Here is a 14,126-nt window from a genome sequence, read left to right as displayed (position 1 = left end):
CCTGCTCCTTGGGACACATATTCATATATGTAGCAGACGCCTCCCTGTGGTAAGACTTGGCTGAAACATCCTTCTTCTGGAAAGCCCTCCCACTCCTCTCAGGCAGGGCTGGGGCCTCGCCTTGCCCATGTTCCTCGAATGCCTTACATGCACCTCTACTGAAGTCCCCATTGCAAAAGTTCTGGGATTCTGCTGACTCTGGGCCAAAGGAACTCTGAGGGCCTCTCCTCTTTAAAGTTCCTCATTCCAGTAAGTACAGCCCACATGTCAACTGGCCTCTGATGACCTTTGGGTTCCTTTCCTCTCCTCCAGCTGGACGATGGCACTCCTCCAGAGCCCAAGGGAACATTCGTCGACTACCAGACGACTGTGGTCAAATATTCTAAAGCCATTGCGGTAACAGCTCAGGAAATGGTAAGAAGAAAAAGAACTGCCCTTTTATCCACATCGCCACTGATCTTTAATTCCGGGGTCTGTGTTGGGGAGATTAGTGTGTGTATCTAGTTCCTCCTGGGCCCCAGCTTCTGTCCTTTACCCATGGTCTCTGTGGCTGCCTATGGTCTAGAAGCCCCAGTCCACTGCAAGAGGACGTTAAAGGTGGCTGAGAACTTGGGCATGAGGACCGGGGAGCAAAGGAAGGAGAGAAAACAAGAATCAAGGAGGAAATGAGAAGGAAGTTGGGGTTTCAGATAGAGAAAAAAAAATCCTCTTCACCTCACAAAAGATTTGAGGTGTTTTTATAGATTGAAATTATAGTACGAGAGGACAGGTGGGCATCGAACATAGATTAATGAATCAAGTTACAATATTTGAATAAAAAGATTGCCTGTCTTTCAGGCAAAATAAGACACAATGGTTATGTGTAAAAATATTTTTTTTCCTAATAATAGAAGGCATGTACCTTTTTTTTCCCTAAAATGCAATCATAATTGTATTATACGGATCTTTACATATACAGTGGGGCCTTGACTTACGAGTGTCCTGACTCACAAGTTTTTTGAGATACCAGCTGTCTCTCGGCCGATTTTTTGCATTGAGTTGACAGAGTAATTTGAGTTAACAAGCTCCTTAACGAGCTCGGTCTCCGAACGAATTAAACTCGTAAGTCAAGGCCCCACTGTAAATGGCAATGAGAAACAGTTGGATACTACTTGATATGTTAAAAAGTTGAGCAAAAGATGACAAATGGTGTCTTCAAAGATTTCATAGGAATTCTAGTCAGAAAGTTCCACTCAACTTTTGAAGGGCCAGGTGGCCCAGGATAAGCTATTGAAAGCCGCCTCTGATGCTAGCACCTGAGCCGGAGCTGAGAGCGCGAGCAGCCTTCCCAGCTGGAGGGAACAGGCTGAGCCGTGCGAGGCCCCTGCCCATCAGGCCCACTGCCTGTCTGGAGGTTTTGTCATGCAGTCATGTGTCCACTAGAGGTTGAGCTTGGACCACAAAGGCTTCCCTGGCTGCTGCTGCTCCTCAGAAACGCTGGGATTGTGCCAGGCTGGTTGTTATTTAAAAGGTTTGGGGCTGGGGAGGGAGGGAGGAACAGTGCCCATCTCCGTGACTGTGGAAGGCTGGAGCGGGGCCAAGCTGGCCCTGCTCGGGGGCAGGTCACAGGTCACATCAGGCAGGCCTACGGTGCCGATGCCTAGGGAACACAGCGCAGCAGAGGGTGCAGACATTTTGAGTGGCCTCGTGGAGTTTCTGGAATATCTCCCGGGCTAGCTTCTCGGCCGGCCGGTCCTGACCTTGGTGTCCATGTTCTTAAGGAGCCTGGCCCCGGCTGCATTGCCGCTCCTGGGATCACTAGCCTGGGCCTGGCGTTGGCACAAGTCCTGCTTTACTGCAATGGGGCGCCCCAGAATCGCGGTGCTCTGCGTGGCAGGGCTCCAATGAAGCAACTCTTGGTACAGCCTCACTTTCTTGGGGTTCAGGGTGCATTCCTGGGGACCCCACACCTGGGCCGGAAACGCTGTGGCCTTTCCTGGTACACATGGCTGAGTGGTTAGGAACGATTAGGCAGGCAGGCAAGTGGTTAGGAGCCAGCTTTCCTGTCCCGCCTCAGGGGATGTGGAGTCAGTTAAAAGCCCCTTAAAATCAGGGTCTTCAAATGAGAAAGCATGGTCCCCCAGAGCGAGAGAAGAGCTGGGGCAGCTGGGAAGCCTCTGCCCGAGGGACGGGAAGCTTTCTGGGAGGCAGGCCAAAACTGCTATTGTGGGAACCAAGGCATTTTGTCAAAGGTAGAGGAAAAACGTGAGGCCAGCATGCTAGCTAGGTAGGATAAGCTAAGGTAAGTTTTTCCATGAAACAGGAGGAAGACACAGAACATCTTAATAATTAAAATGTAGATCTTGACCACTTAGGCTGCAGTATACCCTTAACTCAAGTCGGGGCCAAAACCTTGTCTTTCTTTGGCACAAATTTACTACAAAGCTGTACTCTCTATGAATGTCTTCCTCCAAAGCATCTGTCTTGTCCGTCACTTCTCAGTCACGAGAAGTCCTTAGCAGCTCTGTCCTCATGCCCTCTCGTGCCGAGGGACCAGACGAACTCCCTGCAGAGGGTGTGGCCAGGGGTGTGCGCCGCACAGGAACTGTGCACCCTGTGGTCTTCCTGGGGAGCTCCTCTGGTGACCAACCCACAGGGCAGGGCTGGCCGAGTTGCCACTCTCACCTCCCAGCATGGACCCCGAGGGCCTGGACTCCACGCTGCACGGCCTGCGCCTAGCATGTGGCCCATCGGCCGAGACCTGCTGGCCTGACAGGGCCCTGGCCTGTTGTGTGCGATGCAGCATGGGCTTCGCTTGTACTGCCCTCTCCAGTGTCCAGCCCCAAATGCAAGCCAAGCGCTGAAAAGTGAATGAAACCTTGTGGCTACCAGAGGTATTAACACGTGATTCTCATGCTTTTCTCTGTGTGTGTGTTTTGTGTCTTGCTTGTTTTCTTTTTCCAGATGACTAAGTCGGTTACTAACCCGGAGGAGTTGGGAGGACTGGCTTCACAAATGACCAGTGACTATGGGCACCTGGCTCTCCAGGGCCAGATGGCAGCAGCCACGGCGGAACCAGAGGAGGTCTGCCACCTTAAGCCCCTGTTTTAAGAAGCCAACCCACCCTGGTGCCCACTCTGGGGGGTGAGGGGATCCTCCACAGCTTAGCTCCATTCCAGAAGACCCCAGCCTGAGAGCCAGAGTCAAGCCTAGTACCCGCTGCATGCTGCCAGCCCCCAGGGTCAGGCCCAGTCGTCCAGGCTGTGCTCGGGGCTCCCTGTGCTTTCTGAGGCCAGCTGGCTGGGATCTGGGGCCATCTGGGGAGGTGGGCTTTCCCACAGAAGGACTCGCTTTGCAGTGTTCCATCAGGTTACCTGGCCCCTGGCCCATCACCCAATGCCAAGAGCAGACACCCGCTGCCATCTTCCTATTATTGCCTACTCCTGCCTAGCACATTTCTCTTAATTATTTTTATGTTTTCCAAAGGCTCACTGAAGTGTTGGGCTGAGTAGCCTGCTTTCATAAGGCAACGTCTTGCCCAAATATTTCTGGTGACTTTCAAGAACTGGCCCAGACCCCTGTCCCCATACCTCCTGCACACTTCTCTTCATTATCTACATGCCTTCCCTACGCTTACTTTCCTTCGTGGCCAGCACAGACTTTGCCTCAGAATGCCTGAATCCTTAAAGAGTTAAATGGCAAAAGTTTGGTCCCAAAGGGCATTTCTGAGCGCTCCCATCTCTGACTCCTCAGAGAAATGGAGTGGTCCATGGGAAGCACACAGGGGCCCACAGGGAGCTCTGGGGTGCCTGGCTACATGGGTGTCAGTGTTAGCAACAGAAAGGGCTCCATCCCAGCCTCTATGTCGCTCCTTAGAGAAAGAGAGCTCAGGCTGAACTACAAAATAAAGGAGTGGACTGCAGGGACCTGGGAAGATGGGGTAACCACTTTCCGTGAAATTCTGCAAGCTCTTTATCGAGCGCACACCATTCACCACATTCCTACGTGAGCCGGGTGGCCATGCAGAAGGCTGTGCCCGGTCTTCCCTTCTCCTGGCGATGACAGCCAGTGTCCCCCGTTACTCGGTGCTGCTGTTTCTCCTGGGAGTCAGGTCTAGTAAGCATGTCTTAACAAAGGCTCCCAGAGACACTACAGAGATGAAGGCCTGACACGAAAATCCCCTTCTAACGCGTGTTGTAACAATGCATGTAAGTAGGAGTGTCATATATATGTACTTGCTTACATATATATCTGGCATGGGATGACCTGAGTCTCTAACAGTGCCTGCATTTTGAGATTTTTTAGAATGATTGAGTATTTAGGCTACAGCATGAATAATCCTTTCGTAATGAGCCTGTCCAGTCACTACCAAGAAAGAAAAATTATGAGAGACCCACATTGGGATTCTGTTGACCCTTTACAAAAGGCCCATCATTTAAAAAAAAAAAATAGACCGATCATCTGGACTTATGATTTATTTGACTTGTAACTGAATTTCTTAAGCAAGTGTAAGGGAGCTGATGTTACAGGGAGGAAGAATTTGGTTGGACCGAAGAAAGTAGTTTGGCTTCGCAGGGAGATTAAAACTGAAAGAGGCTGTGATTGCGAGGGAGGGTTGGCTTGGGAAAAAAAAAAAAAAAAAGCTTTAAAAATGGAATCGACAACCATCTGCCTTGCTTGGTTTAAATGCTGGCCGGCCTGAGTTAGTGAGTGGAGACCCAGGCATCCGTTAGAGCCCTTTCCACATCCGAGACCCACCCCATGTGTGAAACAGGCACATTGTCTTATTGCGACCCAGACCGCGGAAGCAGAATATACAGTGATGCCACAGCCACCAGGACAGAAAATGTGTCATTGAAAGCACAACTAGTTACTTTAGTTCTGGGCCCTGCGTTCATAGCAGCTGATGTTTCCATTAAGAGCCTCCCTTTTTTCTGTTACATCTTGAGATGTATTTTACATTCCAGACACGAGCAGTGTGACCTGGAGCGAGAAGGGGCAGACAGAATATAAAATTTCCAGTGGCTTGCAAAGGAGAATTCTTTGTGTGCATTCGCCAGACAGATATCTGGGGGGAAACTGAGAAGGTTAGGAGATCCCTGAAGCAGCGTAGTGTTTTAGTCCAAGACCGTGGCATTATTTGTATACGCAAGAGGGCCCCCACATCACAGCATGTGAAAATATTTATTTCCAGGCACATAAGCCATTGCCCTCGCTGCAGCCCTGCCCGCTGCTGTGCCAAGTCAGCGTTCTGGTCTTTTCCAGAATGTGACAATGACAGGAAAAGCCACAGCGCTGCCCGGAACATCACGCGGGAGCTTTATCTTGCTGATTGTTCCATGGAAAATTGAAACATTTGTTCACATTGCTGTGAAAACGTCTTCCTTCAGAAAAGTTAAACCCCTCAGACAACTTTGCAATTTAAGATTGGTTTCCGCTTTAAAAAAAAAAAAAAAGAAGAAAGGAAGAAATGCAGGTGCTGTGAGCTGCAGCTCCTACGTGTAACCTGGGGAAGAGATTGGGTGACCACAGCTCTGGGGAGCCGCAGGAACGTTTGCGGAGCCTTGTGGTGAGAACCGAAGCCCTCTCGTCCCCGGGGGATGGGTGTCCGCTCCCGGACTTGCTCAGCTTTCCATTCCCAGACACACTGTCAGAGCTGAGCAGGCGCTGCCCTGCTCCGGTGGCACACACCCTTTCCCTGCTCCTTCCCCTTCTCCTGCGGAAGGAGAAACCGTCAGGTTTGTCAGACACCCTCCATGGTTGCGTCTGAGCTTTCACAGGCTCTCCAAGGGACCGTATACATGACCCAGTTTCAGATGGGATTGTTTTCAAAGCCTGAGAAAAACCTGAGTTTAAGCCGTAAAGAAGATGATTAGTATTTTCTTAGACTCCCTCCAGGTTGAAATGTGACCCCAAACTCCTGAAGGCCGGGGCTTCTGGTTCCCTGAGGGTGCACCCCCAGGAGACCACCTTCTCCATTTACTTCCATTTGGGCAAGGAGGCAATTGAGGGTTTCCTTGAGGTTCAAGCCATGTTTTACTAAAGTTGCCAATTTAAAACCCAAGTTGAATGTCTCTGAGCAACATTTCTTTGTGAGTTGGCTCACCCCGTATGCTGAGAAGTTTAGTGTTGTTTTGAGAAACAGTATTTAAAGCCCTTATCTGTTGGAATTCAGTCTTAAAAATGTCCCTCCGGCCCTACAAAGTGTTCTGTGGAAGTGAGGTAGAGTAGACGATTGCTTTGTGGGTATGTTGGTCCTGTTGTCCTCTTTCACTAAGTGGCCGATGGAAAAGAATGAGAGAGAGTTGTTGATTGCGTCCACAGGAGGAGTCAGGTGCTGTGCTGTCCTGGCCTGGTACCCTCGCCTGCAGCATGCCAGGCCATGGATTGTTCTTCCCCATTTCACAGATGAGCAAACTGAGGCTTAGAGCTTAGTTAGTGTCCAAGATCACACAGCTTCCATAGTGTCGAAGCCACTTTAAACAACTTTTGGGAATAAGTGACGTTTCAAGTAAGTTAAGAAGTAACTATGCGGAAAAGTCAGGATTCGAACCCGGCTTTGTTGGGCCACCTCTGCTCTTTCCCCTGCACCAGGCTGCCTCTTCACAACAGGGAACATTTGCATGGCCCTTCCTGCTTTGTGAGATGTTTGCATTGGGTCATCCATCAGCCCTGAGAAGTGGGCAGGGCGGATTCTGTCCTGGGTCGCAGGTGAGGGAACCAAGGCCCCAGGAGGTTAGCAGGCTCACCCAGAGAGTCCGGTGGCCAGGGAAGGGCAGGGCTGGAAGCGAGGCCCCTGGTCCTTTCTGGTACCCATGGGGTCCGCCTAGAGCAGGAGTGGGCCTGGGGTGGGGATCCCGAGAGCCCTTCGTTACATTCAGCCCTCAGCCTGTGAAGGTGAGTGAGTGAAGCCGATTTCAGCCGTCCTTTATAATCCTGCCTCCCCCCTGCATGCCGTCCAAATAGGATTGTGCAGCCAGGTGTACAGGAGGTTTGCATGGCCAAACCTCAAGGGACCCTCCAGGCACCCACGCTGTGTGACCTGGCACAGACCCCACTGCCCAGGCCTACCCTGGGGTGACCAGGAACCCCAACGGCTTTTGCAACTGTTCCCTTATTTCAGTCTCATCCCTTTGCTTCCAGTGCTGCTCTTCCCTGATGCTTTCTAACTGGAATATCATCCCTGATGGCCATTGTGCCACCTCCCCTGTCACGTTTTAAGATCTTTGCTACATGCATGATGTCACCCTGTCATGTTTTAAGATCTTTGCTACATGCATGATGTCACCCTGTCACGTTTTAAGATCTTTGCTACATGCATGATGTCACCCTGTCACGTTTTAAGATCTTTGCTACATGCATGATGTCACCTCCAAGAAAGGGGCTGCGTGCTAGGCCTTGGGTGTGTGTTTATAGCATGGCCCTTTGAGAGGGGGCCGAGGGAGCCTGAGAGTGTCGTGAGGACGTATTCCCACCACAGACCATGTCTGCCCATAGGTTTCCCGTTTGGGGGTGATTTAAGAGGCCTGTGCTTGTCCCCGTACCCCATTTTCTGTAAACAGCTCTGCTCTGGAGCAGGATTCCGGTTTCACGCCTTATTTGTCAGAACCCTGACCCAGGGAGGGGCTTTGGAAGTTCTGCACACTTGGCTCCAGGCTCACTTTTTTGTTGTTGCTGTTATTGTTACTCCTCACGCGAGGATATTTTTCCATTGATTCTTAGGGAGAGTGGAAGAAAGAGGGAAAGGCAGAGAGAAACATAGATGTGAGAGAAACACATGGGTTGGTTGCCTCCTGCAGGAGCCCTGAACAGAACCCCAGACTGGGGAGGAGCCTGCAACCCAGGTACGTGCCCTATACCAGAATTGAACCCGGGACCCTTTGATCCGCAGGCTGACGCTCTATCCACTGAGCCAAACCGGCTCGGGCCAGTCTCACTTTTTAAACGTAATTGAACAACTTTAAAACTGTTAGGAAAAGCTGCACGTACTCTTGAATGTGTTCCAGGCCAGATGGTAACCCCGGCCCCCAGCCCCGCACCCAGGCCCAGGGGGTCTGTGCAGACCCCGGACGGACTCCGCTCTGTCTGCCCGCTCTGGTCAGGACACTGTGAGAAACCGCTCCTGCTTGCTTTATTCGCTCACACAACGGGATTTTCCCAACACTGTGCAACCAAAGCCAAACGCAGGAGTGAGTCGGTGGCTGTGGCTGTGGCTGGCTTTCCTTACCCCCACGCTTCAGGTTCACTCGGTCTCATCGTTGGCTTTTTATTGAGTCAGGGTATACATGTTAACTCAGGACGAAGAGTATACCAATGGTAAATTCGATTAATTTTACATGTTGAGGTTTCATGAGAGCTTGTATGGGGGAGTCAGGAGTCTGCTGCCAGTTGGGGGAGTCACAGTTAGGAAAGCGCTGCTCTGAGGAGAAGACGCTGTGCTGGGTGGAGGCCTGGACACTGGGCTGCTTCCCCAGGGACCCGCTGTGTGATCTTGGACCAGGCAATCCCTTCTCTGGCCTCCGTCTCTTCATCTGTCGACGAAGGGAGGTGGAACTGGTGAGGTCGTTTTTTATTGTGAGATTCCATCCACGCTGCTTCCTCCATTTGCCCCTCACCTGACTTCCTGGCACCACCTGTCATTCGTGGAGAGATCTGTGGTCATCCTCCCTAGCAGAGCTCTTGGCTTTGGATTCGCTCTGACCCCTGAGTACTTAGGATTTAACCTTACGGATCCACCAAGCATTGAGAGCCAGGTTAAGCTTAAAACGTGACTGGGGCATCTGCCTGCTTCAGTTTGACCACATGCTTAAAGCAATGAGCATGCCCAGCAAACAGCTTTTATTTCCATGGCGTCCCCCTGCGAGGGCCGAGTTAGAGTGTCTCTCCCCACTCAGGGGCGGCTTTGCTGAGGCACTGGTCTAGGCGTACTTCAGAGCGGCTGGGCTGTGTGACCCTGGATGCTGCGCCTGTCGTATTACACGTGGAGGTGGTCTGCCAGAAGCCATGCCTGGTTGGGAAGCTTTTGCAGCCCCCTGGGTACCATAGAAGACACCCCAACTTTCTGGATGAGGAGAATTCCCCATTAAATGGATTTAAACATTCTTTGAGCCTTACGGGGTTAAGGGAATTCCCCTTTTCCCTAAAAACAGGAAGTGTTTCAATAATAGGGGAACTGACATTTGCAGCCCCTTCACTCCTCAGAGTCCCCTAAACTGCCTCCTGGGATGAAAGTGGGAGACGGCATCCAGGGGGCCCGCAACTCCCAGGTCTTATCCCCAATACCTGAGGTTATTCAGTAACTCTTCATGACAGATGCTAGGCGGATAGGCCACAGCTGCTTGCTATTGTGATTATAATACTGACTAAAGCCTAAAGGTTTTAGTTTGTTTTGTTTTTAGTTGCTTACCTGGGCTGGAGGTCAGATTATTATGACAGCTGTATTGATCAAACCCAAATGGAAATTGACAGGAAACAGAGCCAGAGGAGTGCGAACTCTGGGGGTGGCCGCGGATTTATTGCGTCTTAAAGAGACAGCTGGCTGCTCACCCAGCTCACCCATAGCAGATCCTCTCTGGTGTCTTTTAAGCAAAGTGCCTTTGATAATCACACAAGCCAGGGGTCATGAAAAGAATGTGTGCCTGCTGAGCCATTAGCTCTAGAAATGTACCTTTTTAAGGCCACCTCCAACCTGGCCTGATAGAAAGGAAGCCTGGGCCCCACATGGTCGCTCTCAGCATGGCTACAGCTGAGGAGGGGGAGTCCTGCTTGGTAAACATACCAATTTCACAGGAATCTGGACACTTTAAAATATTCTTAAAGCTTTACATTCTGAACTCCTAATTACCCCCCAGTGCTGTTGTGAGGAATAAATGAAAGTAAAATGCATGACCTGCTTCGAAGAGGCGCTGGCACACAGTAGGGGCGCAATAAATGCCTGTGGAAGGAATCACAGAATGAATTGTCCCCCAGAGCTCATCTAACTGACATGCTTATCAGGTGGCACAGGACACAGACAAGCAGTGCACCAGAAGAGGCAGCGAGCACCGGGAAGGCATTCTGCTGGAAGGATGAGGTGCAGGCTTGCTTCCTGAGGGCTGTGGGCATGTCACCGTCTCTAAAAATGGGAAGCCAAGTCAACCAAATTCCACACTCCCCCCAGCAGTGACTCTGAGCAGCAGTGGAATTTTCCTAGCCAGGCTCCCATAGGACGCAGGAGAAACTTTCCACGCAGGGAGGCCCTCGATGGCCGGGTCCATCACGCTTCCCCTTCCCCACCCCGCTGCCTCCACAGATCGGCTTTCAGATTCGCACTCGGGTGCAGGACTTGGGCCACGGCTGCATCTTCCTGGTGCAGAAGGCGGGGGCGCTCCAGGTGTGCCCCACCGACAGCTACACCAAGAGGGAGCTCATCGAGTGTGCCCGTGCCGTCACTGAGAAGGTAAGGAGCGGCCCAGGGTCAGACAGAGCCACGGTGACCTGCTGTGACCAAGGTCATGAGCAAGAGACTAAGCCAAAAACAACCCAGCCCAGTCAGGTCTGGGCATCTTCCCTCGAGCCCAGGGTCCCCCAGGGATGGGGGTACCTCCGGGAGCTGGGGGTGATCCACAGGCCTTAAGAAACTGAGTGTGTGAGAGGGACTGTCCCGCCAAGGTCAGGGCCCTGGCCGTCCACCGTGCAGGGCTCTGCTGTGGACAGACTGGACAGATGGTTGCAAAGTCCAGGATCAGCCCCGGGAGCCCCTCCCTGCAACCCCTCGGACACTTGTCCCCTGTGCTTCCCTCTCAGGGAGGCCCCTCGTCGTTGCAGGGCTGAGTGAGAGGGACCTCAAGTTCCTTTCCTGTAACCTCTTTATTTCCAAACCAGACGTGATGTGGGGGCGGGTGAATCCTGCCCGAAGCCGCATGGCACTTGGCGGAAGAGCAGGAGCCTGCATGCCATTTCTGACTGACAGCAGCCGTTTGTAGAGCGAGTCGCATAGGGTGGTGGATGGGGTTCTAGGATCTCAGCTAAGTAACTCCACCTTGCCAGGCCTCGATTGCCTCATCTGTAAAATGAGGGTAAAGGAATATCATTCATTCCTGGCCTGTGGGGTCGTGCAGATTAATCGCCATGGCATGTGTATAAGGCTTGGCACAGTGCCAGGCACACAGTTCACTTAATAAAGGCCAGCTGCCATCTGTGTGAGCTGTCCTCTAGCGCTGCCCTCCCGGGAAGTTTCCCGGTTCTACATGCCCCTCACTCCCAGCGTCTCCTTGGTTCTCCCGCAGTCCTTAACCTGCTGCGTGGCTTATTTCTGAGTCACCCTTTCCGGGGCAGCGCTTTCACAGGCCGCGAGGAACGCAGGCTGAACACCCCAGCTCGGCTGGCTTTCCTGCTCCTGCACTCAGCTTCTTAGGACACAGAGCTCTGCCCTGTTTAGAAGCTTGGCAACAGGACTTGAGGGTTGGGCGGGGAGCCCCTCACCTGGAAGCTGCCCTACAGAGGCTGCTCTGTATGTGGCCCCTCACTGGGCCGCGATGTGGCCGCCTCCCATAGCCCACAGGACCATCCAGGCCTCCTGGACTCCACAGGATGAGGAAGCAAATCTCTCAGCTCAGGAAGGCTCTCTCCCTCCTTTGAAAGCCCTTCCTTGTTATTGAAGTTACTCTTGCCAAGTTTCCCAGTAGAGCAGGAGCAGTGGGGAGGGTCCTCATCAAGCCGTATGATATTGGTGAGCCTGGCCAGGCAGCATGGGCTTCCTGAGCTGGCCCTGACTGAGGGCGCCTGGGAAGGATCAAAGGCAGAGAGAGGCTTGCTCAGAGCAGCCCCTGAACTGGCCCTGACTGAAGGCGCCTGGGAAGGATCAAAGGCAGAGAGGGGCTTGCTCAGAGCAGCCCGTCTACTTGGCCCTTCTGATCTCCTGCTCTCCCCACCCCCTCCCTCCGTGTCTTTCTCACACGTCTGGGTTGTGTTTGTGTCACTCGCCCCAGCCATGCACCCTTGCCTGGTTCACTTTTTTGTCCTGGTCCCCGGGTGACTAGTACAGTGACTAGTAGATGCTCCATAAACCCCCGCTGGCTTACACACCTTTCGCAGTGGGCGGGACACACTTTTTCACCCTTATTTTCACACTGGCTGAGAAGGCCCCTCTCGGACTCTGATTACTTGCCTCAGCCTTTGTCCTCTGGGAGTTCATTCCAGAAATTGGACTCCTCTTCCCAGGCCAGCTCTGTGCCAGCCTGACTCACCTTTTCCTGGTGGGACACAGCAGAGTTTAACTTGGGAAGTAGTTGTCTGTGGGCTAGTCTTGGGACGTGGTGGGTCCTCAGGAAGCGGGCTCTCTGCCCCTCTTGCCAGGCTGTCCCCGGCCTCTGCTGAGACCTCAGCTGCACGGGAGGGGGAAAGTGTTCAGACTCTGGGCCTCGCATGGATGCTGTCACTGCCTGTCCTGGTCGGCGTGCTTTAAAAATGCATTCACAACACACGTCAGACTCCCCTTTGGGTCAGCCGTGGTCAGGGGTGGTGAGTGTGTGTGCTCAGGGATTAATGTGGCAGCTCCTGGCCTCAGAGGGCCTCCTGCCACAGGCCCATTCATACGGTTTATGACCGGTGGTCCGCAGGCCACCCTGAGGGCACGGACAGAGTGTGTAGACTCCTCAGGAGGTCCAGCCATCTCTCCCGGAGGGGACAGCGGGGAAGGCAGGATGAGCAGATCAATGGCTGGAGAAGAGGAGGGGAGGGGGGATGCAGACCAAGAGCAGAACCACTGAGAGCCTGGAGAAGCCGAGGATGTTGGGAAGTAGGAGCTGGCTGGTGTAGTGATGAGCTGTGATGCTGAAGTAAGGAGCTGGCAAGAGTGCGGTAGGAGTCCTGGAGAAGTTGAACCTGTTCAACTCCTCCCCACAGCCAGGGAGGACTGTTCTCAGCGTGTGGTGGGGGTCAGGCTTGTATCACAGGAGTGTCTCTGGGAGCAGTGAGTGTTACTGGAGTGGGCATGGCAGGTGGCAGGGCAGGGTTCCTGACACACAAGGCGCTGGAATGCACACCTTAGCCAACTTGCTGGACCCTCAGGTCACAGGAATGATTATGATTCAGCGGCAGGTGACTCGGGAGTGTTGGGGTAGAGGTAACATACAGCTTCACTCTGGAGGATTTTCAGTCAAGAGGTACCCTTCTTACTTAAAATGAAGAATATGTAAAAGTGTATGAAAAATATAAACAAAAAGAAGCGGCCAAGGGAGGGAGCGATGAGTGTTAGCAGAGGGGGCTGATCTACAGAAATCCTCATCACAGGGGACAGAAATGGTCACACCTTTCACAGGAGCCTAATCCTGTGTCCCTCCTTGTGGGTTCAGAAACAATCATAACTACATCATAGCATCCGCCCTCTCCCGAACGCTTACCATGTGCCAAGTTCCGCATTAGACTTTCTACATACATTCTCCTGCACTCAATCCTGCCAACAGCCCTGATGGACAAGAAGTAATGGCTCCATTTTACAGATGAGGAAACTGAGACTTAGAGAAGTAAACCCTCCTACCCCAGGTTAGGTAACCAGCTAGCAACAAAGCAGGTGTTCAGACTGAAGTGTTGACTCCAAACTGTGCTGTTAACCCAGGAGCTGCATCGACTCGCAGAGAAAGAACTCAGTGTTTTCAGACTGTGTGCACATTTGGGTTACGTTTCCTCTGCTCCCCCTGACATTCCCTGTCTGCCCACAGGTGTCCTTGGTGCTGTCAGCTCTCCAGGCTGGGAACAAGGGGACCCAGGCATGTATCACGGCTGCCACTGCCGTGTCCGGGATCATCGCCGACCTGGACACCACCATCATGTTTGCGACCGCGGGGACCCTGAATGCAGAGAACAATGAGACCTTCGCAGACCACAGGTGCGGGCTCCTGGGTGGGGCTGGACTGTGGAGATGCTTCCCAGCAGCTAGAAATGTGGCCCCATCTGATTTGATTTCAACTAGATGTTCAAGTGGGGGAAGTGAACCACATCCTATATAATAAAAGGGTAATATGCAAATTGACCCTAACGGCTGAATGACAGAGAACAACCAGTCGCTATAATGCGCACTGACCACCAGGGGGCAGATGCTCAATGCAGGAGCTGCCCCTGGTGGTCAGTGCTCTCCCACGCGGGGAGCTCGGCTCAGCCACAAGCTG

At 52.6% G+C, this 14,126-nt stretch overlaps 1 protein-coding gene across 3 annotated transcripts in view; it reads left to right on the top strand.

Moving 5' to 3' along the window:
- The window catches only part of TLN2 (talin 2), a 427,582-nt gene that overhangs the window by 367,876 nt on the left and 45,580 nt on the right, over positions 1–14,126 (top strand). For all 3 annotated transcript variants that reach the window (XM_015563004.1, XM_006762311.2, XM_015563003.1), the window contains 4 exons: positions 313–414; positions 2,944–3,063; positions 10,271–10,417; positions 13,680–13,846. In XM_015563004.1, the coding sequence (XP_015418490.1) occupies positions 313–414; positions 2,944–3,063; positions 10,271–10,417; positions 13,680–13,846 (536 nt within the window). The remainder of the gene's footprint in view (positions 1–312; positions 415–2,943; positions 3,064–10,270; positions 10,418–13,679; positions 13,847–14,126) is intronic.

The sequence above is a fragment of the Myotis davidii genome, unplaced genomic scaffold, assembly GCF_000327345.1.
Source record: "Myotis davidii unplaced genomic scaffold, ASM32734v1 scaffold57, whole genome shotgun sequence".
Classification (NCBI taxonomy): domain Eukaryota; kingdom Metazoa; phylum Chordata; class Mammalia; order Chiroptera; family Vespertilionidae; genus Myotis; species Myotis davidii.
The sequence above is the reverse complement of the archived record's forward strand: the minus strand, read 5'-3'. Positions and strand labels throughout refer to the sequence as shown.